This window comes from Phacochoerus africanus, chromosome 10 (assembly GCF_016906955.1).
Source record: "Phacochoerus africanus isolate WHEZ1 chromosome 10, ROS_Pafr_v1, whole genome shotgun sequence".
NCBI classification, from domain to species: domain Eukaryota; kingdom Metazoa; phylum Chordata; class Mammalia; order Artiodactyla; family Suidae; genus Phacochoerus; species Phacochoerus africanus.
In genome coordinates, this window is record NC_062553.1 from 41,939,787 (window position 1) to 41,966,186 (window position 26,400).

The 26,400-nt window shown below is 41.0% G+C and overlaps 1 protein-coding gene across 5 annotated transcripts in view; it reads left to right on the forward strand.

The window, feature by feature from the left end:
- Positions 1–21,945: 21,945 nt before the first annotated feature.
- The window catches only part of SRD5A3 (steroid 5 alpha-reductase 3), a 33,521-nt gene continuing 29,066 nt past the window's right edge, over positions 21,946–26,400 (forward strand). For all 5 annotated transcript variants that reach the window (XR_007137462.1, XR_007137461.1, XR_007137463.1 and 2 more), the window contains exon 1: positions 21,946–22,265. Coding sequence is in view for 1 of the 5 variants with exons in the window: in XM_047798516.1 (XP_047654472.1) it covers positions 22,045–22,265 (221 nt within the window). In the remaining 4 variants the exon portion in view is untranslated. The remainder of the gene's footprint in view (positions 22,266–26,400) is intronic.

Below are 26,400 nucleotides of genomic sequence, written 5' to 3' on the forward strand. Positions count from 1 at the left end.
CCTCTCTGAGGAACTTCTGAACATAGCCTAATGGTTTGGAGCTGGGTTGTAATGCCACGAGAACTTCTGGTATAGAATCCTAGGCCCTGGGGGAGGGGAGGTTGTGTGTGGAACTCTGGACCTCACCACTGGTCCAGGCATTTTTTCCAGTCCACATCCAGGGGTACTGGGATGGAACAGATTGGAGAAGAGACTCCCCACTGCTTAATGAGAATAAAAAATTCCCTAAGGACATTTTCTACCATATGAAGAAAATTAGGGTGAAAATGCAAATTAAAACAACAATAAAATGTCATTTTCACCCATCTCATTAGAGTGGCAAATGTTTAGTCCTTGAAAATATCAAGTGTTGGTGAAGGTTTAGGAAATGAGTCATCTTGGACAGTGCTGGCAGGAGTTTAAGTTAGCGCCATTTAAGAGGACAATTTGGATGACACTAGTAATTCCATATCTGTACACACATAGCTCAAGAGTGCTGCAAACAGTATTTTTCAGTCAGTCTGTTATATCACAAAAGCACACACAAAAAAGATCACAAACATTATATTATACAAAACTGACAATCTGCCGAAATGAGAGAATGCCAAGTGATCATGGTAAGAGAATGCCAAGTGATCTTTAGCTGAGTGCCTTTTGAGAACAGGGGTTAGAGTCAGGATAGCAGCCAATCAACCGATTTCATTATATCCATATTCACAGTATTATAGTATCCACCCTAAAGAAACATTCACATATGACTACAAGAGCACTCGCTAGAACACCGTTTGCAACAAAAATGGAAACCACCTACACGTCTATCAATAGGGCAGTACTTAAATTACCATGGTTTCACTATGCCCTACTATGAAGCAGTAAAAGAATGAGACAATGCCTAAAACTAACACAACATCATAAATTAATTATACTCAACTAAAAAAGAGGCAGATATATATGTCCAGACATAGGAATATCTCCAAGATACATTACTGAATAAAAATTTTTTAAAGCAGCTACAAAATGATAAGTACAACTGATACTACTCATGTAAAAGTAGAATATATATATATATGTGTGTGTGTATGTATAGTGGCTAAATATGGGTAAGTTCATTTTTTAATTAATTTTAGAAAAACATAACTTAAGGTTATATCTAAGATATATGAAATATAAAATACATTTTTATAATTAAAAATTAAGAAAAACAATTAAACATATTTTAATATAAAGTTTAGTTTTGTCAGTTTTAGAAAATTATATACTAAAATGATAGTAATAGTTACATCTGGGGTAGGGAATGGGATAAAAGGGGTCAAAAGAGATTTTAGGAGTTCCTGTTGTGGCGCAGTGGTTAATGAATCCGACTGGGAACCATGAGGTTGCAGGTTCAATCCCTGAACTTGCTCAGTGGGTTGAGGATCTGGCGTTGCCCTGAGCTGTGGTGTAGGTCGCAGACGTGGCTCGGATCCCACCTTGCTGTGGCTCTGGAGTAGGCCAGCAGCAACAGCTCCGATTCGAGCCCTAGCCTGGGAACCTCCATATGCCTCGGGAGCGGCCCTCTAGAGCAAAAAGACAAAAAGACAAAAAAAAAAAAGAAAAAAGAGAGAGAGAGATTTTAATTTGATCTGTAATGTTCAACTTTTAAAATGTACAATAAAAATGCAGTTATGTGTTTCCTATACAGTTAACATGAACAATATTTTTTGGCTGTGCCTGCTGCAGGTGGAAGTTCCTGGGCCAGGGTTTGAATCCATGCACCAGCAGCAACTGGAGATCCACATTTTACACCACAAGGGAACTCCAACAAGAACAATATTTTTAAAGAAAGAAGCTCATGGAATTCCCTGGTGGCTCAGTAGTTTAAGCATCCGGCATTGTCACTGCTGTGGCTCTGGTTACTGCTGTGGCATGAGTTCAATCCCTGGCCCTGGAACAAAAAAGACAGGCACAAACCTATGTAGGCTGTGCACACCAGGGATACTCTTTATTGACTTCTTTGGTGCTTTTCCTGAGGACTCTGGAAAAAGACACATTTAGCAGAGTTTCAACTCTTGCTCACCTATGTTTTCACTTATTTTTAAATTTCCTGTGTTTATTTTATTTATTTATTTATTCTGTCTATTTAGAGCTGTACCTGCAGCATATGAAAGTTGCCAGGGTAGTGGCTGAATCAGAGCTGCAGCTGCTGGCTTACACCACAGCCACAGCAACACAGGATCTGAGCCATGTCTGCAATCTACACCACAGCTCACGGCAATGCCAGATCCTTAACCCACTGAGCAAAGCCAGGGATCAAACCCGAGTCCTCATGGATCCTAGTCGGGTTTGTTGCCATTAAGCTATAACGGAAACTCCTCCTGTGTTTATTTAGTAAAGAAAGCTTCATACCTCAAGATGAGAAGGGGGAGAGGAAGAGAGGGAGCAGGAGATAGGAGAGAAGGAGAAGGAAGAGGAGAGGAGGGAGGAGGAGAGGTGGAGGAGGAGGGGAAGCTAAGAGGGGGAAAACTAGGATGAACCATTGCCTCTAGACCCTGGCGGGGGCGGGGGGGGGGGGGGAGCTCCTGCCTTAGAATCCTGGCCCTCCCACTTAAGAGCTGCGTGAACTTGAACAAGTTTCTTCATTGTTGGACCCTCCATTTTTTCTTCTGCAAACCAGAGTTGTAAGAAAGCCTAGGTAAGTTGTCTAGCTTAGGGTCTGGTGCAGAGTAGGAAACAAGGAAACACACTTCTGATCAGGGCTCTAGGAAGCCAAGAACCTGAGGGCAAGGTGCAGACTGGCTCTGTCACTCTGAAATAGAACTAATTCCACCTGATGGAGGCTGATTAAGTCCACCCATCTGTTATGTGACAAAGAGAAGATTTCATCAGTGAACCTGAACCTCAGATCTGCAGAAACCCACGGAGGTAAGATCCGTCGGTTCTGTGGGATACTGTTATCACCAGACTCCACCTTGGCAGCACTTGGTAATTTGCCCAGCACTTTCCTCTCCATTACTTAGTGTAATTCTCACAGCAACGTGGTTGTGGTTAAGCTATGGGGCAGATATCATTTGCATTTCCAGAGGAAGAAACTGAGTAGCTGAGTAACTTGCCAGAGTCACTTAGGAACAAAGTGGAGATTTGCATGTGGTTACAAAGCCCATACTGCTTCCACTGCACCTCTGGATCTTACCCTCCACCAGTTAGCAATGGATGCCAGTAGAGTGGGTGACTGGGGGGAGGGTAAGGGAAACTACTTCTGGATGGCCTCCCACCACCAGTTCACCACAAGTCATTTACTTCGTAGCGACTGCATAGAAAGGACAGGAGATCCCAGCTTCCTCTGTGGAAAAATTCTCTGGCAATTCAACCTTGGATATAATCGAATCACCATGCTTGAATCTCCCTTACCTTTTTTAAGATATCGCTCACATCTGGTCATTGTCAGCCTTTCCCCTTGATAAAGTTTTCCTTCTTTCTCCAACTCTCCGCTCCTTTCCCAAACACAAGCCGCAGGGAAATGTTTATGCTCCATATTTCTTTGGGCATCTTCTAAGTCTTGGAGGCTAGACTGAGATGATGTTCTATCCATGAATCATTTTTTCCAAGATCCCCTTCTAGTGTTAGAAGCAGATTGTCCCTGAATCTTTAGGGTATTAAAAGAGATTTTTCCTTCTCTCTGCGTGTGAATTGAACTGTGACCACTTGGCTTTGGTGGCTTTGTTCCTGGCCAGCAACTAAAGAGGATCTTTAAGGAGGAAAAATCGTTTGGGCTGGTTTTCAAAAATCCAGTGAAAAGTTTCAAGATTTGTATGTTCTCAGATACAGTCACATACATAGGAGGAAGAAGAAAGAGAAGAAAGAAAAGAAAAAACAAAAAACAAAAAAAATGAAAAGAAAATAATTCCTTTTATATCAGGAAATGTTGACATTTTCAAAACAATGTATTTTTTCCGCCTGTGAACTTGAAGCAGTGCATCCAAATCAGGACCTATAAAAGTCAGCCCAGAGTCACGTTTCCGTAGTGTCTCTTTGCTTCAATAATATGCTGAAGTAGTTGTAAATCCCTTGTCTGAAAGATGGGAAGGAAAGACAAATTTCATCCAAGCAACTTGGATAAGATAGAGAGCCAAATACCATAATGTCTTCATAAGCCCTTCAGCAAGATGACTTAAGAGACTGGTTTTCACTGCCAAAGCCAAGGAAAGAATGAAAGCAGTTTGCTGCATAAATTAGAGGAACTTGGCCCTATTTCATCAAAAAACTGAGAATTTGGGGGGTTAGGGGGAGTAGCCTCACTTTTCGGCTCCATTTGTTAGCAGATAGCAAGTTCCTCTGCAAAGTAAGGAGGTAGGGATGTAGCTTATGGATACTTCTATCTCATCATCCTACAGAATTAACACTGTTGGGTATTAACTATATGCTAGAGTCTCTGCATATACTATCTCATTGAATTCCCATGGCATGTCCTCAGGGGGGAAAAAAAATCAACCCTGATTTTCAGTTGAGTTTACTGACGTTCCAGGAGAGCATCACTAAACTGTCCAAGATAACAGAGCCAGAGGGTGGCAAAGAATGCATTTGAACTCAATTCTGTACCATACAGACACACCATTTTGTACTATACGTGCCAAAAAAACACATAAAAACTTTTGGGAGGAGTTCTCATTGTGGCGCAGAGGAAACGAATACGACTAGTATCTATGAGGACATGGTTTCCATCCCTGGCCTCACTCAATGGGTTAAGGATCCGGCGTTGCCATGAGCCATGGTGTAGATCTCAGATGCAGCTTGGATCCCACGTTGCTGTGGCTGTGGTGTAGGCACAGCTCTGATTCGACCCCTAGCCTGGGAACTTCCATATGCTTTGGGTGCAGCCCTCGAAAGACAAAACACAAAAAAAAAAAAAAGAAAAAGAAAGAAAACAGTTTAGAGGACTCGGTATAGAGAGTCACCAGTCAAATGAGAACTAAGACCAAAGATACCCAAGCTTGGGCTCTCCAATCTTGTTTTAAATATGTTATAGCTTACCATTATAAAAGACAACCTCCTGCCCATCATGGATAAGATAGACCTGGATATTGTAGACTGATCAGTAAATTCAGCTGAAGACAGAGGAGGAGAGCCTCTCAACATAGTATGGGAGTCAAGGGAATGATCTTGAGGGTCCACAGACTGGACCTGAGTTCTCACTCTGTCTCTTCTTATCAGTCACGTGTCCAGCACAAATTATTTAATTTCTAGAGCATCCATTTCCTCACTTGAAATGTGGGGTCATAAAAGCATCTACTTCCTGGTTTACTGTCAGGATGAGTTAACACATCTAACTACTTGCTCACCATACCTGACATTTTTGTTTAAATATAGTCAATTTACAATGCTGTGTTAGTTTCAAGCAAACAGCAAAATGATTCAGTTATATTTATATTTACACACACACACATATATACTTTTTTCCTTTTTCAGATTCTTTTCCAATATGGGTTATTACAAGATACTGAATATAGTTCCCTGTGCTATACAGTAGGTCCTTATTGTTTACTTTATTAATTTTTTTATTGTTTTGTTTTTTGACCACCCCACGACATATGGAGTTCCTGGGTCAGGGATCAGGTTCAAGGCACAATTGTGACCTACCGCACAGCTGTGGCAATGCCAGATCCTTAACCCACTGTGCCAGGCCAGGAGATGAACCTGTGTCCCAGTGCTCCAGAGACGCTGCCAAGCCTACTGTGCCACAGTGGGAACTCCCATACCTGACATTTTAATGATCATTAGAGCCACAAACAGATCAAACAAATAATACCAAGCTTTTTAAAAAAATTGGGCACTGGACAGACCTTCTTAAAACTAAACCTGAGTATTAAAATTATTCTTCTAGAAAATGCAATCTCTTAAGTATATAGTATGCATGGAGTATGGACAAAATTACAGAATTGAAATAGGGATTAATTTTTATATTTAACATTCCCCTTCCAGAAAATTCACCATTTAAATCACCGTACAGAGTACTAGTCAGCTTGTGTTAGGTAAAACTGAAGGAGGAGAAATATTTTCCTCCTCTTCATAAACAACCATGCCACAAAGTCAATACTTAAATATTTTGTATGCTAGTCAGCATTTTTCCTGTTTCAATGTCTAATCTTTTAAACAGCTGGTCACCATTCTGTGTCTAAAGATATTATATGATCAGAAATCAATTTTATATAGCTCCTCCCCCTAAGAATGGACCACAATGACTTTAAGTATTCCTTCTATAAATTTACTTTAGCATAATTAATGGTAATTTTATTGTACTTTGGTTATTGGACAAAGTTAGAGAGAATATAATATACTAACCATTAGTATATCCTGTAAACATAAATTATGAGATGAATGACTTAAGAGAAGGGACGAGATGAGTAAATAAATAAATAGGTTAAGCAGCCTTGTAGAGCTCTCACTCAAGTAACGAAAAGTTTCCGGGGATGAAACAAAGAACATTAGCGCCACCTGGAGGCAGGAGTCTATTTGAACTATAAAGAAGATAAGAATGTTACCAGCACTGAAATTGGCCCAGAGATGGTCTAGCCCTGTGTGGTCCTACAGCACATGTGCTGCTACTGAGCACTTGAAATGCCAGCTGGTCCAAATTGAGATGCACCATGAGAGTAAAATACACTCCAGATACTGAAGACTTAATATGGAAAAAAATACCTCATTCATAGTATTTATATTGATGAAATAAAATAATATTTTGATTACAGGAGATTAAATAATTTCACCTATTTATTTTTACCTTTCTAATGTGGTTTCTAGACATTTAAAATTACATATATAGCTCATAGTATCTTTACTCTTGACAATGCTGCTCTCATCCTTACAACAACATGGACCAGCAGCATGAGTGTTCATTACCTGAGAGCTTGCTAGAAATGTGGAATCTCAGGCCCTATCCCCAACCTACTTAACAGGAATCTGCATTTTAGTAAAATCTCCAGGTGACCCTTGTATATATATAAACACTGAGACTTGCTGATGTAATCCAAACCTCTTGTTTCAGACACAGGCAAACTGAGACCCAAAGTGGCTTGTTCATGGTCATTTAGCTGGTTACCCAAAAGCCTGATTCCCCAGTGGTCTGGAAACTACCAAATACCCCACCCCACACTGCTTCATCCTGAAGACACTGCCAATCTCACAGAGTAAAAATAAAACAGACTGCCACTCAACTAGTCAAAAATAAAACATTATTGCAAACGCACTTTTTAGACATTGAAACAGGAAAAATGCTGACTAGCATACAAAATATTTAAGTATTGACTTTGGGGCATGGTTGTTTATGAAGAGGAGGAAAATATTTCTCCTCCTTCAGTTCTAAGGTATTCTTTAGTCCTTGGCAAAAACGTCATTGTATGTAACTACATGAGAAACCTGTGCTTTCTGAACTATTCCTACAAGTAACATCCTTTGACCAAGAAAAAGGGTCAGAGTTTAGAATCAACAATGTACATTCCAATCACTGAGCCAGTTTTGTAACGCAGCTCCTTGCAGGAGGTCTTATTTATTCTTTGTTTGTCCAGCTCCTTACAATATGTTTAGCTCATAGACAGCTTTGAATAAGCTTATTGAATGGAAAGATTTGTTTCTGTTGATTAGGTTCTCTACCTCAGGAAAGGTCCCTTTCTTTACATTGTCTGGCAACAATGTAAAGAAATTCAGGAAAACACTTAAGTAGGAAAACATAGCTAAAATCAGTAGTGCTTTTATGTCAAAATCTCTTTGTAATTAAGTACATTGTTAAGAGAGAAAATTCCAATAGATTTTCTATTTGGTCATGAAAATACAACCCATCTTGTAGAAAGAAGAGGTGCCAGGTAAAATAAGATAATATTGGCAAGTAATTCCAAGTAGTATATATTGTTAAAATATTTTCACTCTTTTTTGTAAAGATTTTTGCAAGACAAATTAATCAAACCTAATCAATTTACTGTGTACTGTGTGCAGGACCCAAATGTTTTCTCTCATGCCAACTGGAAAAGGTAGAATTAACTTAGGAAATGAATTTTGGTGCTATACGAATTGAATATACTAACTAGAAGAGGAAGCACATTAATGAAGTGAGTTTTTTAAATGATGTAAGTCATATAGGAAGGAAAGTTTAACTCCCACTCTCTTCCTTTCAATTGTCCCATTTCCTCATGTTTTATCCATTACTCATGTCAGGTTTTGTTATTAACTAAATAAAATAATAGGACATCAATCTTGCCTGTTATATATAATAATGAACAGATGACTGGTGCATATAATTATTGGAATGGTAATAACAATAAAAATAATAGGCAATTTGCAGCAACATGGATGAACCTAGAGATATCATACTAAGTGAAGTCAGAGAAAGACAAGTATCATATGATGCCACTTACATGTGGAATCTAAAGTATGACATAAACTTATTTACAAAGCAGAAACAGACTCACAGACATAGAAAACAAATTTATGGTTACCAAAGGAGAAGCGGGGGGCATAAATTAGGAGCTTAGGATAAAAGGTACACATTACTTTATATAAAACAGACAACGAGGGAGTTCCCGTCGTGGCGCAGTGGTTAATGAATCCGACTAGGAACCATGAGGTTGCAGGTTCGGTCCCTGCCCTTGCTCAGTGGGGTTAATGATCCGGCGTTGCCGTGAGCTGTGGTGTAGGTTGCAGACGCAGCTCAGATCCCGAGCTGCTGTGGCTCTGGCGTGGGCCAGAGGCTACAGCTCTGATTCGACCCCTAGCCTGGGAAATTCCATATGCCACGGGAGCGGCCCTAGAAATGGCAAAAAGACAAAAAAAAAAAAAAAACAACGAGGACTTGCTTATATAGCGCAAGGAACTGTGTTCAGTATCTTATAATAACCTATAATGGAAAACATCTGAAAAATATATAAATAAATAGGCAAAATAGTACATAAATCAGTAATTTATGTATCATTAGTATCCAAAAAATACATACGTCATTTATTTGGCAAGGAGGTATGCACTGCCTTATAACATTTCTTTTACTGATATGGAATGATTCACTTATTTAACAATATACACTGAGCACTTATAAGTGCCAGCCAGGCACTGGCATAGCCCTAGAGAAATACAGAGAATAAAACAATCGCTGCCTCTCTAGAGCATTTGTTCTCAAACAGTAAACACATAGGTAATGAAATACATGGTACATCAGATTGTAATGAGGGTTGTGGCAGACATTCGTGGTAGTCCCTCTTAGTTCTGAATGGGAGCCCATAAGAAGCGAAAGAAGAAGTCATGCAGACATGTGGGGGAGAGCTGCCATGGAACAAAGTACAAAGCCACAAGGCAGGAGCACGCTTCTCGGGTTGAGGAGCAACATGGAGGCCAGAGTGAGGAGAGGGGAGTGGCCATGAGCAAGCGCAGGAGGAAAGGAAGTCAGAGAGGTAGCAGGGTCGGATCTGGTAGGACACTGTATATCAGTGTAAGCACTTGCTCCTCCAAGTATAAGGGAAAACCGCTAGGGTTTATCAATGACATGACATGATCTGACAACCTTTAGAAGGACTCAAGGCAGAAGTGGGAGTTAGAAGATTATTATAATAATCTAGCTAAGAAGTAATGGTGGCTTGGATTGGGATGAGAGTGGTGGAGATAATGAAATGGCATAACATTCTAGATATGCTTTGATGGTAAAACTAGCAGGATTTTCAGGTGGATTAGATGTGGTCTATAAAAAGAAAAGACCTCAAGTGTTTTGAGCAATAAAGAAACTGGTTCCGGAGTTCCCGTGGTGGCGCAGTGGTTAACGAATCCGATTAAGAACCAGGAGGTTGCGGGTTCGATCCCTGGCCTTGCTCAGTGGGTTAACCATCCGGCGTTGCCTTGAGCTGTGGTGTAGGTTGCAGACGAGACTCAGATCCTGCGTTGCTGTGGCTCTGGTGTAGGCCAGTGGCTACAGCTCCGATTCGACCCCTAGCCTGGGAACCTCCATATGCCGTGGGATCGGCCCAAGAAATGGCAAAAAGACCAAAAAAAAAAGACAAAAAAAAAGAAACGGGTTCCTAGGAAAACTGAAGCATGAGTAGATTTGGTTGTCGGAAAGGTAGAGGTGGGGAGAAGCAGAGATTTATTTTAGAGATGAATTTAAGATGACTTTTAAATATTCATTTAAAATAACTAGAAAGACTAGAACAAAGTTCAAGGGAAAGGTCGAGGCTGGAGTCCTGGGCATTATTTCAGCCCCTGAGACATGGGATCAACAAAGAAGTGAGTAGAAAGGAGCCAAGAAGAATTTCAGGACTGAGCTTTATCCCGTATGAAAGGGGCTGACTGCTGTTTAACTGTTGAGATGTTTGATGCTGTCATTCCCCAATCAAAATGCTATCTACCTTAAGTCACAGCCCAATTTAAACATTCTTTGCTAGGCATTCTGCCCATGGTGGATGCTCAATAAATACCAGGTGAGTGAATGAATAAATGAGTGTATCACACAATGGTTAGAAGTTTTGCCTAGAGAAAGGAAGAAAAAGTATGGAAGGACCATGTCTACCATCTTTCTCCTGTGCCCATCACCCACCCCTTCCCATTGGGGAAAGAATGACTTACATACATGATGAATCTGGGAAAGGAAATTGAGACTGAGAGACAGTAGTTTCTAGGCTCTTATTTTCCAGGGAGAATTCTCAAGTTCTAATGAAGATTACCACTGGGGGCCTAGAAGACGGAGAGGGGGATGATAAGTTATCCCCCCATCAAATCCCAATGTATTGTTGAATGGTCTTTTGTGATTGCTTTCTTTCACTGAGCATATATACATCAGTCAAGGCCCCTCCATACTGTACCATGTATCAGTCTTTCATTCCTTCTTATGCCCAAATATTATGCCATTGTAAGAATGCACGGCATTTTGTTTATCCATTCCTCAGCTGATAGATACTTGGATTGGTGATTACACACAATGCTGTTATGAACACTCGTGTACAGTTTTTGTGTAGATAGATGTTTTCAATTCTTCGAGGCATATTCCTAGGGGAAAAACTGCTAGATCAAAGAGTAACTCTATGCATAATTTTTTGAGGAACTTCCAGACTGTTTTTCAAGGCAGGTGCTCTATTTTCCCTTCCCACCAGTGAGAGTTCCAATTTCTCCACAACACTTGCTGTTATTTGGTCATAGACTCCCACTGGTTGTGAAGTGATAGCTCACTGAGGTTTGGATTTGTATTTCCTTCATGGATAACAATGTTGAGGATCTCTTGATGTGCATATTGGTTGTTTCTATATTTTTCTTTATTCTTTCCCCACCACACAGACAGGTTTGTATCCTCTTTCTATTGTACTGGTTAACCTTACTTTTTTTTTTTTGTCTTTTTGCCATTTCTTGGGCCGCTCCCGTGGCATATGGAGGTTCCCAGGCTAGGGGTCAAATCGGAGCTGTAGCCACTGGCCTACGCCAGAGCCACAGCAACGCGGGATCCGAGCCATGTCTGCAACCTACACCACAGCTCATGGCAACACCGGATCGTTAACCCACTGAGCAAGGGCAGGGACCGAACCCGCAACCTCATGGTTCCTAGTCGGATTCGTTAACCACTGCGCCACGACGGGAACTCCTAACCTTACATTTTTAACATTAACTTGAGCTTTAAGTCAAACACGATTGTCCTTATCCTTCTCCCAAAGACAAAGACCTTAAAAGAATTTACCACTTCATCCTATCTTAACTGTTACATAGTATTTTATTCTAACTTAATTCTATGCCTTACACATTTGTCCTTATTACTATTTTATGAAGTCAGTGCTAACTTGGTGACCTAAGTAAACACTCCCTTGCAAATTACATTGCTTTACTGCATCTCACTCTTTCCTTCTGGTTTCAATTTGCTTCTTCCTAAAGGACATGCTCGAGTATTTTTTTCAAGAGGAACTTAAGGGTGATAAACTATATTTCTTCAGGTTCTTTTTAATTCTCTTATTTTTGGATAACAGTTTATGTAGTATAGTTGCTAACTGACAGTTACTTTGCTTCAATATTTTAAAATAGAATTCCACTAATTTGTGGATTCTATTATTGCTGTTGTTGATCTAATTATTACTCTTCTATATAACTGCCTCCTCTGTATATGGAAATAATCAATAAACCAATCTATAACAGGAATAGAAGAGAGTTTTATTTGAACCAGACTGAGAACTACGGCCCAGGGATAGAGATTCAAGACACACCTGAATAGTGCTCTGTTGGACTACAAAATGGGGGAGGCTTACAAAGACAAAAACCACAAAACTATGTAAGTTGTTGGTCAAGAATTGAAATTGCAGCTGGCAGAAAAAATAGGGTGCTTGTTAAGCAAGGGTTGGTTGTGGTCCAAAATGGTTGCATGGTTTTAAGGGGAGACTGTGAGACCCTAAGGCTGCAGCTGGGAGCTGCTAAAAGATATTGTTTTGAGAATTGTTGACGGTGTCTTTGAGTCTGAGGCAGTTCAGAAAATTTAAGTTTTCAGTGATGTGGAAATGTGGTTTTTTGTTTGTTTGTTTTCTTTTTAGGCCCACACCTGTAGCATAAGGAATTTCCCAGGCTAGGGATCTAATTGGAGATGCAGCTGCTGGCCTAAGCCACAGCCACAGCAATATCAGATCTATGCCTTGTCTGAAACCTACACTACAGCTCACGGCAACGCAGATCCTTAAACTACTGAACAAGGCCAGGGATCGAACCTGCATCCTCATGGATGCTAGTCGGGGTCGTTACTGCTGAGTCATAATGGGACTCCACAGATATATGTTGAAACCACATCCAGCTCCATCCTAGATGTCTGAACCACAGTTACTCCATTTTGGGTTTTGGGGGTTTTGGGTTTTTTTTTTTTTTTTTGGTCTATTTAGGGCTGCACCCACGGCATAGGGAGGTTCTAAGGCTAGGGGTTCAATCAGAACTGTAGCTGCTGGCCTACACCACAGCTCACAGCAACGCTGGATCCATAACCCACTGAGCAAAGCCAGAGATCAAATGTGTGTCCTCATGGATGCTAGTCAGATTCGTTTCCACTGAGCCACTGCGACAGAAATTCCCATTTTGATTTTTTCAATGAATTCTTTTCTTTAATGGCTAAAGCAGTTAACAATGCATACCTTACATGCCATAAAAAATGTTAGCATAAAGTTTAAGTTAAATCCTGCATAAGCAGAATGACTTCCCCATACCTCAACATGTGAAAATTTCTTCCATCAGGTCTCCAATTGCATTTAAGATTTTGTATGTATGTTTTGTCTCTGATGTTCATTTTCACTTCTGTGTCCCGATGTCTATTTTTATTTATTCTGCTCAAGTTTCATTATGCTTCTTAAAGATTCACAACTATAATCAAATTGGAAACTTTTTCAACACTATCTTTTCAAACTTTATCTGTTCTGCAATTTCTCTTTTCTTCTGGCATCTTATTGATTATATGTTGGCTTTCTTCTGCTTTGTTTCTTTCTTATCTTCTCTCATTTTCTATCTCTATCAATTTTTGCTGCTTTCTGAATATCTACATAGATGTAGCTTCCAGGTCTCTTGTCAGCTATCTCTAACTAGCTATTCAATCACTTTTTTTTCCTTTTCTAGAAGTTCCATTTGGTTTTCTAAAACTTGCCTGGTGTTTACCTAATAGGGCATTGTTTTCTAGGATTTTAATCCCTTCTCTTGTGTCTCTGACCACTGCAAACATATTTATTTTATATCTTTCAGACTGTGGTTCAGTTCTTTCAGTTTCTTATTATTCTGTATTCCTGATTTTTGTCACTCACAGTAGATTGCTTCCATATGAGTTCTATTTCTGTTTAGGAACTCATCTTCGTGTGAGTTCTTTTTCTCTGACAATTTCTTCCAAGTATTTTGGCATTTTCTTGTGCCAGGCAGAAGAATCAAGAGCTTAGGCCAATTTTTATATTCTTTTCTCAGCTGAGAAAGACAGCTAAAGATAAGATAGAATGGGTGACCAGGAAGTTGAACCTGAGCTAAATACCTCAGAAAGCAGACAGGTTGATATTTTCCTCCCATCCAAAGCCCAAACCACTACATACAAACCTTTTTTCCACCTATTTTTGCCAGTAGGTAGATTTTTTTTTGTAATTCATTTTTATACATTTTCACTATAGAAGGTAGAGAAAAAATTTATAGACTACTTACAGTTGGGTTGGGTTGTAAATGAGAGCGGCAAGCTATTTCTCCTGCCATAACAAATAGAAAGAGTAGAAATAGAAACAAAAATCATATTTTGAATCATTGAAAGGCTACAAAAACAAACATTTGAGGAGTTAAATTCCAGAGAAGAAAAAGTCTTTCCTAGGAACTAAGCAATCATTTCTTTCCTGTCATCCTATCTGTATGACAGAGTAAAGGGTAGGGTTTCTCTGAGGGAAAACACTGACTTCAATATTTATGGTCCATTTACAGGCAAACCCAGGTCACCTCCTCTGCCAACAACAAGCCAGGCATCCTAGGGAGCTGCTCCCTCATCCATAGGACAGGTGCTGATTAACCAGAATGCACTTAAAAAAAAAACCCACAAAATCTGACATATGATAAAAAATTGTAAAATATGAAGCACATAAAATGTGAACTACAACCAAAAGAAAAATAGACAATAGAAGATGACTCAGTTAAATAGAAAGAGACAATAATCCTTATTGGGTATGTACTTAACAACATAACTTCAAAATACATAAAGAAAACTGACAAAAATAAAGAAATAAAGGAAAAAATAGGCAAGTCCATAATCATCCCTATATATTAACACATCTTCAAGAAAACATAGAGTAAGTAGATAAGAACATATATTGGAGTTCCCGTCGTGGTGCAGTGGTAGGCGAATCCGACTAGGAACCATGAGGTTGAGGGTTCAATCCCTGGCCTTGATCAGTGGGTTGAGGATCTGGCATTGCCGTGAGCTGTGGGGTAGGTCACAAACGTGGCTTGGATCCTGCAGGCCACGGCAATGGCTCCGATGAGACCCCTAGCCTGGGAACCTCCATATGCTGCGGGAGTGGCCTAGAAAAGGCAAAAAGACAAAAAAAATTAATTAATTAATTAATTAATTTAATTAAAAAAATAAAGAACATATAAAATATTTGAATACTATCAACCAGTTTGATCTGATATTTATAAAATACTATTCTCAACTACCAAAGAACACACTTTCTTCTCAAGTACACTTAAACATTTACAAAAATACCAGGTACTGGAACATAATGAAGTCTCAACACATTCCAAAAGATTGAAATCACACAGAAATGTTTCTTGGCTACAGCAGAATTAAATTAGAAATCAGTAAGAGAGATAACTAAAGAATTGAAGGAAGAAGTCGTAATGGAAATTGGAAAATATTTTTAACTAAATAACAATGAACAATAATGTATCAAAAGTTGTGGTATGCAGCTAAAGCAGTGTTTAGAGGAAAATTAATAGTTTAAATTCTCATTAGGAAAAAAACATTTTAAATCAATGATCTAAATTTCTACCTCAAGAAGCTAGAAAGAAAATAATTACACCCAAGAAATTAGAAATGGGGAATAAAGGAGTTCCCGTCGTGACGCAGTGGTTAACGAATCCGACTAGGAACCATGAGGTTGCGGGTTCGATCCCTGCCCTTGCTCAGTGGGTTAACAATCCGGTGTTGCCATGAGCTGTGGTGTAGGTTGCAGACGCAGCTCGGATCCCGTGTTGCTGTGGGTCTGGCGTAGGCCGGTGGCTACAGCTCTGATTAGACCCCTAGCCTGGGAACCTCCATATGCCGCGGGAGCGGCCCAAGAAATAGCTAAAAAGACACACACACACACACACACACACAAACATGGTAAAAGAAATGGGGAATAAAGATATGAACAACAACGAAAAATGAAATAGAAGACAACATAAAATAGATAAAATCAACAAATCAACAGTTGTCTTTGAAAACATTAATAAAATTTATAAAACTAGCAAAACTGATAAAGAAAATATAAATTATCAATATTAGAAAACAACACACTTCTAAATAACACATGGGTCAAAGAAGAAATATCGAGGGAAATTTTAAAATATTTTGAGCTAAATGAAAATGAAGACACAACTCGTGAAAATTTGTGGGAAGCAGTGAAAGCAGTGCTTAGAGGGAAATTTACTGCCTCGAATTCATACAATAAAGACCTAAAATCAATAAGCTAAGTTCCCACCTTAGAAAACTAGAAAAAGAAGAGCAAATTGAGCCCAAAGTAAGCAGAAGAAAATAAATAATAAGAATTAGAGTAGAAATCAATGAAATTGAAAACAGGAAATCAATAGAGAAAATTAACAAAATCAAAAGCTGGTTCCTAGAAAAAAATAATAACTAGCCAGGCTAAGAAGAGCAAGAACACAAATTACTAGTGTCAATAATTAGAGTGGACATCACTACAGATCCCATGAACATTAAAAAGATAAAAAAGGAATATATTGGAGTTCTCCATACCTGATCATTTCTCTATAAACTTAAAACTGCTCTAAAATAAAGTACAATAATTAAAAAAAAAAAAAAGATGTGCCATCAACAGGGTTGAGCTTGGAAGTGTAGGGAGAAGGAGATTATTTTATTATTAATGGATGGGGAACAGAGCACAGGGTAACAAAAAGTGCTTGTGCTCAAAAAATATATTGGATGAATAAACATGCTCTCCAAATAGGTTATATCCTAAGGTACTGGGAGTTACAACTCCCAACATATAAATTTTTGTAGGACACAATTCAACCCATAACGTGGGGGAGGGAGTGGAAGGCCTCAGGGAATGTTGGACTTAGGGCAGAAAAGGTATTGACCTAGAGCAGATGAGAGGAAACAGGCTGAGGGAATGAATGGGAAGACATGCGCCCTGGTCTCAGTTAAGGGGAAATAAAGCCAAAGCAGAGCTTCAAGACTCAGGCAGAATGCTGATGGGAGCTAGCTGGGGAGGAGCAGGCCCAAGCCCTGGGCCAAGATTCATACCAGGGATGGGGCTGTCAGAATCAAGTCACCAGCTCTGGCTTGCTTGGCAGAACAGAGGACAGGTGTGGCCATCAGTATAACCACAGTGCACCCCCCAATGATCTCTTCTGCAAAGCAGGTATTCAGATCTCAGTCATTCTGAGAGTGAAAGGCTGAAGGGCAAAGTGCCAGGTGATTTGAATGCACAAGGTTGTGAAGACCCAATGCAGGATGATGGGCTTGGAATTGACAGAAAGCAAATGAAAGGACTGTCATGCGGCTTGGGTCATCCCATGAGTTCAGGCCAAAATCCTGCAATGAGCCCATCCTGCTCAGTAGCTCTGATAGAAAGTGGGTGGTTGGGTCCACACAGGGTTGGGGATTTGCAGGGCTACTGCAAGAGAAGAACAGGAATGAGGAATGGGGTTAGAAGCAGAAAAAAAAAAAAAAAGGCAACAATATAGCATGAATTCAGACTGGGAAGGAAAAGTAGCAAAGCATATATGTCTCAGAAGCATTCACCTCTCACTCCCTACTGCCACAATTTTCCTTAAGTCACAACAAAACTTCCACCTGCTCTCCTGTTTTTCATCTCGCCCACCCTTCCCTCCACGCTGTTCCATCCATTCTCTATCCTGCTGTCAGAATGAGTTGAAAGGTTTGATCATGTTACTCCTTCGCATAAAATTCCGTCACTGTCCATTGCCTAGATACAGCAGACACAGTATGCTGTGCACCCAGGTCTTCTATTCAGCAGAGGAAGCCAAATCATACAGATAAAGAAGCAGTGGCATCAAATCAGACATTCCATCTGCTTGCAAAAAGTGATCAAATATGACTTCTTTCCACGTGGAATCTGATGCACCGCCACCACCAGAACAGGACCTTGCTGGTGCCATTTCCTTAGTCTACAAGGGTCTCTCTCTTCCCCTTGCTCTTCATCTATTAGGAACTCTCACCACCCTTCAAGAAGACCACTGACCACACCAGTTAGAAACGACCCCTCTACCCATTTCGCCCTTGTTCGAGTCTTCACTGCGGTTATTTTTTTTTTTCAAATGTACATGAAATTCACATTTTTGAACACCTGTCTGACAGGTGGTGCATGAGGTGCTTTTATTTAGATGAATCTTACCAGATTGTCTCAAGGAAGAATGTATCTTGCCCACTGCACAGTCGAGAAGAATGCAGAGAGATGGTAATGCTTATCCAGGACCTATTCTGTGCACAAAGCTTTCCATACATAACCTCATTCAACCCGCGCAGCAGCCGCATGACACAGCTTCTATTTCGGAGGGGACTGTAATGTACACAGCAGATTGTAAATAATGGAGCCTAACCCTGGTGTGTTTGCCTCCCAAACCCCTGGGCTTTTTACTCTGATATGCTCTTCAAGAAGCCTATGATCTTGGCCCTGTGGACCGTTCCCACAGCTTATTATTATAAGACCTTATGCATTGTGGAGGCTCAGGAAATTTGTTCATTCATTCATGCATTTGTTCGGTCATTCCACAGATATTTACTGAGTACCTCCTATGTACTGGGAGGTAAAAATGTGTTTCCTAAATTAAGAAATGAATGCATACAGCATGGCATGTGGTGGCAAGGGTATGGAAAAATACAAAGGGAGTGTGGGAAGCGGGAGAAGGTTGTTTCTGGACCCTCTGTTATGCTCCACTGTCTTCTTGTCTATCCTTTGCTTCCACACTATACTGACATAATTACTAGATCTCTGTCTTAGTCTTGAGAGCTCATGAAGTAAGTCGACTTCTTAATCTTCAAGAGTGCCTTGACCATCTTTAGCCTTTACTACTTCCTTACAGATTTTAGAATCAGCTTCTTAAGTTCCACAAAAAGCTGGGGTTTGATTGGGATTACATTATTCCATAAATCAGCTTGGGGAGAATTGTCATTTTGACTGTACTGAGTCTTCCAATTTGTGAGCTTAGCATAGCTCTCCTTTTAAATGGATTTTCTCTGTCAGTAACATTTTATTTTCTTTGAAGGCCTACATACATTTTACTAGGTTTACTTCCAGATACATAACAGTTTATGTCATTGAAAATGGTATCTTTCTTATTTTTATTGTTTTGCTTTTTCAGCGGCATATGTAAGTTCCCAGGTTAGGGGTCAAATCGGAGCTACAGCGGCTGGCCTACACCACAGCCACAGTAACATGGGATCTAAGCTGCTTCTGTGACCCACACCATAGCTCATGGCAAGGCCAGATCCTTGACCTACTGAGGGAGGCCAGGGATCAAACTCACATCTTCATGGTTCCTAGTCAGGGTCATTAACTGCTGAGCCACAAAGGGAACTCCTATTTTTTATTTTTTAAATTTTACATTTAATTTTATTTACTTATTTATTGCTCTTTAGGGCTGCACCCACAGCAAATGGAAGTTCCCAGCTAGGGGCTGAATTGGAGCTGCAGATGCCAGCCTACACCACAGCCACAGCAACACCAGATCAGAGCCATGTCTGTGACCTACACCACAGCTCAGGGCAACGCTGGATCCTTAATCCACTGAGTGAGGCCAGAGATCAAAACCGCAGCCTCATGTATACTACTCGGGCTCATTACTACTGAGCCACAATGGGAACTCCGAAAATGGTTATCTTTAAAACATTTATTTTCTGTTCATTTCTGGGAAACAGAAAGGATCAACATCTAGAAACTGATTTTTGTACCTGGCAACTTTATCAAACTCTATTAGTTCTAATATCTTATCTGTAGAATCTATTGGAGTTTCACATTATCTTCAAATAACTACAGTTTGTTTCTTACTTTCAGTCCTTAGGACTTTTCTTTCTTTTTCTTATTTACTGAGCTGGCTAGGGACTTCAGGAAAGCAGTGACTCCAAAGGTGACTGAATTTTGGTTTTCTATTTTGAAGGCAGAGCCAAGAGGATTTGCTGACAAATTGCATTTAGGCTGTGAGAGCAAGAGAGGAATCAAGGTTGAGTTCAGCCTTTCCACAGAAAAGAAAATCATGGACATGGAGAACAGACTTGTGGTTGCCAAGAAGAGGGAAGGAGTGGGAGGGACTGGGAATTTGGGGTTAATAGATGCAAACTATAGCTCTTGGAATGGATAAGCAATGGGATCCTGCTGTATAACACTGGGAACTATGTCTGGTCACTTGTGATGGAGCGTGATAATATGAGAAAAAAGAATGTATACATGTATGTGTGACTGGGTCACCTTCCTATGCAGCGGAAAAGTGACAGGACACTGCAAATCAGCTATAATAGAAAAAATAAAAATCATAAAAATTTTAAAAATTAAAAAAAAAAAAGGTTGAGTTCAGGATTTGGGCCTGAACATTTAGAAAAATGACACTGCAGGCCAAGCCAGAGGTTTGTTGATTGTACAGTTCTGGTAATTAAATGAAGAAAAGACAGAAACCAAATGATATTTATTGGCAATGATCTAACAGGCTTGAGCCTGATTTACCATAAATAACTCACACTCTAGTAAAAATTTAAAACATTTACAAATGCTCCTAATTGGGCCTAACTTGGGATTTCCTATTCAGTTACTGCCCTCTACAGGAAGCTTGTCTGAATATGAGCTGTGCGTGCTGATAAAAATCCAATCCCCAAAATAGAGGTTAATTTATTCCTCCATCCTCAATCTTTCCTGTTTCCACTACACACACACACACACACACACACACACACACACACACACACACACACACACACCTTGTTTTGCAATCCTGCCCCAGGTGAGGAAACTACAACAGAACCTCCCAGGAAATCTGGTCTGTGCAAGGCACTTCAAGTAGCTTTTCTGGAAAGATGTCCTAGAAGGGCCAGCTGCGATTCTATGGGCTTACCCTAAAAACAGTGAAGGGGCAATGGAGAGGTGACCCTGCAAAAACCCTGGGTCATAGAAAGAGATCTCATCGTCCCAGCTGGAAGGTCAATGTGACCATCCTTTATCACATGGCTCTTAAGTCACTGGTACAGCCTGAGGTTTCCTTGCACAAGGAAGCAAAACTCTAAGAAGCTGGCACATTTAACAATGCAAAAGACTGTTCAAGCCACATTAACCTTCCACCCAGTTCCCTGACGCTGATTTACAACACACACAGGGTACCTCACTGGGATAAGGGCTGGTGCTCCCCTCACATGCCACCCAATCTCAGGAATGTAAGCTTCAAAAAGTCAAGGACATTGTCCCATAAGCCTCTCTGTTCTCATTGTCCAAAATGATACCCGTCATATAATAGGTATACGATAATATTTTTTGGAATTGTCATTTTAAAGGCTTTTAAAAGTATTAAAAGTGTTAAATTTCCATGTGTCCTAACCAAAAATCAATGTTGTTTAAAACTGATGAGTCAAGAAAAATCACAGTTACTGCAGAGAGGTAAATATCAAAAGAAATTGCTGATGAAGTTAAAAACTTTGCCTGTGTGGAGTGGAACTGCAGCAGGAAAAGGACCAATTTTTATCACTTTAATTTTTGTATTTGCAAGTGCCTTCATGATTTTCTAGTTTGCGTATTCAAATCATACACATTTATCTAATATAATATTCATTTTTGTGTATGATCTACCGTCTTCATCCGTACATTCACATTACATAATTGCAATCATAGCTATATATTTTATAATTGGCTTTTTTTCCCTTAGTCCACAGGTTCAGTTATAGTAAAGAGTTCACTGCGTTTTTAGTTTTCATAATTACCATGTCAATTACTGTATGACATTCCAATGTGTTACTGTACCATAATTTAGCTAAATACCTTAAAGTGGAACATTCTGCATTGTTTCCACTTTTCCACTGAAAATAATGCTGCAATAAAAACTCTCAGGCACCGTCTTATCCGTTCTGCCTCTTTGAATCATACTGTTCAATCACATTCTGGGGTCCCATCTAGGCACCCCAACTCAAACCAGCGACAAAGGACGACCAGCTAGCATCAGCGGGACCCAGACCCTGGAGCCCGCGCGGTGGCGCGTCGTCTCCTCCCAGGGGGCGTGGCCTCCTCCCAGGGGCGGGGCCTAGCACGTCTCCACCCCGCGCTGCGTCACCGACGTCCCGTCCGGCTAGCCGCGGGTGCGGTTTGCGTGTGCTGGCGTCTCTGCTGCCCCTCGCTGCCGACCTCCGGAGCGTGGACGCTGGGTGTGCCGGCCATGGTCCCCCGGTTGGAGGCCGAGCTCTTGGTACTGAACCCGCTGCGCGCCGTATGGCTCACGCTGGCCGCCGCCTTCCTGCTGACCCTCCTGCTGCAGCTCATGCCGCCCCGCCTGCTTCCGGGCTGCGCGCTCTTCCAGGACCTCATCCGCCATGGAAAAACGAAGCATGGGGGACCGCCGCGCCCTGCTATCTGCCGGGCCTTTGATGTCCCCAAGAGGTAACCGTGCTCGGGCGCGAGTCTCGGTGGCTAAAGCGTGCCAGGCTCAGACAGCCAGCAGGGGGCAGTAGAGGCGGGCGTGCGCCGAAGCGGACCGGGCCGGGGAGGCCCAGAGGAGTTCCCAGACAGGCCGCCCGCCTGCGCAGCCCGCTTCTGCTGCGTGGCCCTGGCGGCTAAATGCGCCGCGGTTCCGCCGTCACCGGTGATGCTGAGCCGCGCGCATCCTCGAGGGCGCAGGAAGGTGAATTGGTGGTTGCACGTAGTCTTTCCTTTGGGGAAAGACTTCCAAATTTAGGCCTGGTCACAAGTTCAAGTCTCTTTTGCCCCCAGATTCTCCTCTTTCCCTTCTCCTGCACTTTAGGGGCTCATCATCTATCTTGAGGTCTGCGGAACTCACTAGAAATGAAGGCAAGCCCCCCCTTCGCTCCTCTCTGTGCCCTATGTGTCTCATCAATCCTCGCAGTCAGGACTAAGGCTGAGAAGCTGGTTAGCGGCTGACGCCACTGACTCTCAAACCCGCACTTTGGCAGGTGCCCCTGGAGAAAATTGCCCGAGATGGCACGTTTTAGGCAAAGCAGGTCCCCCAAGCGCCATTTGACTTTCAGCAAATTTCATAACTGAATTTAATGGGAAGTTACACCGTTAGGGCTTAAATAGAATTCTTTCAGAAATTGTAAGGCCTGTTTGGCGATATTTTTGTTTCTCTGTTTTTACTTTAAATTCAGAATATAGCCAGAACAGTGAGCCACCCACTTCTAGATGGTAGGAACAAAAGCCATGACTTTACTTGGAGGTACGTCCTAAGTTGGCATTTAGGAAGGAATATGGAGAAATATGACAGGGTTTATGATGTATAAACACCTTGGTCACTTACTGCTTAACCTCTCTGTAGGCAGTGCCCCATATTCACAGACAGGATAGGGCCTAAGTAAACTTGGCTTCCAAACCCTGGCTTCCCATTTTGGAGAAAGATTCATCAGGTATTAACACTGAGACGGGAGAACTAGATCATTCTGAGCAAGAGTGAAGGGAATGAGGTCCTGGGAAGAAGTAGAGGATTCAAACATGAGGATTAAACTTACTAGTTATTACAGGCTCTTTACAAGTGGAAATTTCCTGTTACTATTTTTGGCTTTGTTTGCTTGTTTGTTTGCCTTTTTAGGGCCACGCTGGTGGAATGTGGAGGTTCCCAGGCTAGCAGTGGAATCTGGCCTACACCACAGCCACAGCAATGCAGGATCTGAGCAGCATCTGCAACCTACACCACAGCTCAGAACAGTGCCAGATCTTTAACCCAGTGAGTGATGCCAGGGATAGAACCCACATCCTCATGGATACTAGTTGGGTTCATCACCACTGAGACCCCAAGAGAACTCCCCTGTCACTATTTTTAATCAGGTTTCGACTATACTAAGTACTTTTCTACCTCATAGCGGAGGCATTCCTAGGTTGTCATTTATTTTAATGTTATAAAGTGAAGAAAAAAATTATTTTGAGAGTGTCAATTCTAGCAATTTATTTTCTGCATTTTGAAAAGGTACCAGTGGGAGTTCCTGTTGTGGCTCAGCAGTAATGAACCTGACTAGGATCCATGAGGACTCGGGTTCGATCCCTGGCCTCGCTCAGTGGGTTAAGGATCCGACGTTGCCATGAGCTGTGGTATAGGTTGCAGACGCATCTCGGATCTGGCATTGCTGTGACTGTGTCAGAAGCCAGCAGCTGTAGCTCTGATTAGACCCCTATCCTGGGAACCTCCATATGCTGTGGTGCGGCCCTAAAAAAAAGGGGGGGGGGCAAAAAATAAATAAATACAATTTTTCCTTGTTCAAAATTTAATAGTACTCTTAAAAGTGGAAATGAGCCTGTAAGTTCTATACTTAGAAATGGACAGCTATATATCATGTTTCTTCATCTAAAAAATTAGGTAATTTTGTTTGAGATTATTTTTTCCTAAAGAGACAAGAATTAAACCTAAAATGAGTTCATGGAGTTTGATTTCAGTAGCCCTGTCTGATATTTTTCCTTTTTTTTTTTTTAAGTTAATATGATAGTTGTTTTTCTTGTTTTCTTTTTGGTTCCTAGCATTTTGATTTCCCAGAAAGTCTGATTAAATATATGACCTAGAAAATGAGTTACAGTGCTCTTGGCTTGCATAGTGTATATGGAGGTACTTCTGTTTCTAATATTTCAAAATGTTATGGAAACACTGCAATTGAATGAGCTCTAGAGACAAAGAGAACCATCCAGACTTTCCCTACTGGGGTTCAGGGGTCCTAACCAACAGTCCAGGGGGGGTCTGTGGATAGAATTTGGGGCAAATCAGATTGAAAAAAATTACATCTTTATTTCACTAACTTCCAGCTGATTTAGTCAGTGAAATAAAGTTCAGCATTTCTTTAATGATGAACGTAATCAACAAACCACAGTAGCATTAGCAGTACCTGCAATTTCGTGGCGGGTTTTTTTTAATATTACATTAAAAATATTGAAGGGATCTCAAAACATTATTTTTATCACTGTAAGAATACTATATTGTTATTCTCCACTAGATTTTGTTATTTAACACGTTGAAGAAGCAGCACGTATATTACTATATCACATATGTTTCTTAGTGGTTATGTTATCTCTATTTCAGTATAACTGGTTTGTAATCCCTAAGTATTTTTTGCTTGGCAAGGGGCCTGTAGCCATCACCAGACTGCCAAAAGAATCTGTGGAAGAAAAGTGTTAAGAACCCTTGTTCTAGGAATTCCCATTGTGGCACAGCAGAAATGAATCTGATTAGTAACCATGAGGTTGTGGGTTCAATCCCTGGCCTTGCTCAGAGGGTTAACAATCTGGTGTTGAGATGTGGTGTAGGTCACAAATGAGGCTCAGATATGGCGTTGCTGTGGTTCTGACGTAGGCCAGCAGCTGTGGCTCCTGTTCAACCCCTAGCCTGGGAACCTCCATATGCCACGAATGTAACCTTAAAAAAAAGAAAAAAAAAAAAAAAGAACTCTTGTTCTAGACTATAAACTTTCCATACAATTACTTTTGTCTTATTTGTTGCCATAGCCCTGGCCCAATCCCTGATCAGTAATTATCAGTGTTTTGAATGAATTTGAAAAAAAAAAAGGTTTTAGGTTTAACTGGTTTGTTGATTAACTTGACTCCTTTCTCTGAGAGTAACTTTGGATGAGATACCTTCTCTTTCATTCATTTATTTAACCAAGCAAGATGCGGGGTGGTGGTGACAACACTGGAAAGGCTGTTCAGGAAGGGGCGGGGCAGGGATATGGCAGTTCAGTTCCAGAAGGCCAGGACAGATGGCCCACAAGGGACTTACAGAGCACAGTGGAGATTAGATTTTGTTCTGAGTATGTGGAAAGTGGCTTTAGGATGGGGGAAGGGGCATGGCATGATGTGGTTTATGTTGGAAAAGATGACTAGTCATTGTGTGGAGAAGACTGAATAAGAGGCTGTTACTGTGGTCCACGCAAGAGGTTGTTCTATGGATTAGAATGTTAGCATAATTGCATCTGCTTGTCATATAGGTGGTGATGACATCCAAGCACATAGCACACGGCCAGGGACCTCCTCAGAACTCAGTAACCATTAGTTCCCTTCCTTAGTTAACGCCAAAACTCCCCTAACTGGTTCTGGGATCAGTTCTGGGAGTCAGCAAATACGTATTAAGTCAAATAACATCTCCTGACTCAGAACCATCTAGTGGCTTCCAACAGACAGGAAGAGCTCAAGACCCTCTACCGTCTTGTCCCACCACCTCACTGACTTTGTGTCTTATGGTTTGCCCCCCATGTAGCTCCAGTCCAGTTTTCTGGGCCTTTCTGCTAGTTCTTTCTCCCACCTCAGGGCCTTCACACTGCCTGTTTCCTCTACCTGGAAAGCTCTACCTCAAAATAGCCAGGTGGTTTATGCCCTCATTTCCTGTAATTCTGTTCAGATATTACCTTCTCAGTGAGACATGCCCTATTTACACTGTTTAAAAGTATAATACTGTCTTCTTTTCTGACCAGCTTTAATTTTCTCCTTAGCAGTTAGCACCTGCTGACATGCTGTAAAATGTACTTCTGTGAGTGACTGTGAGTATAAGGAAGGCAGGAATCCTTGTCTCTTGTGTTCATTGTTACAT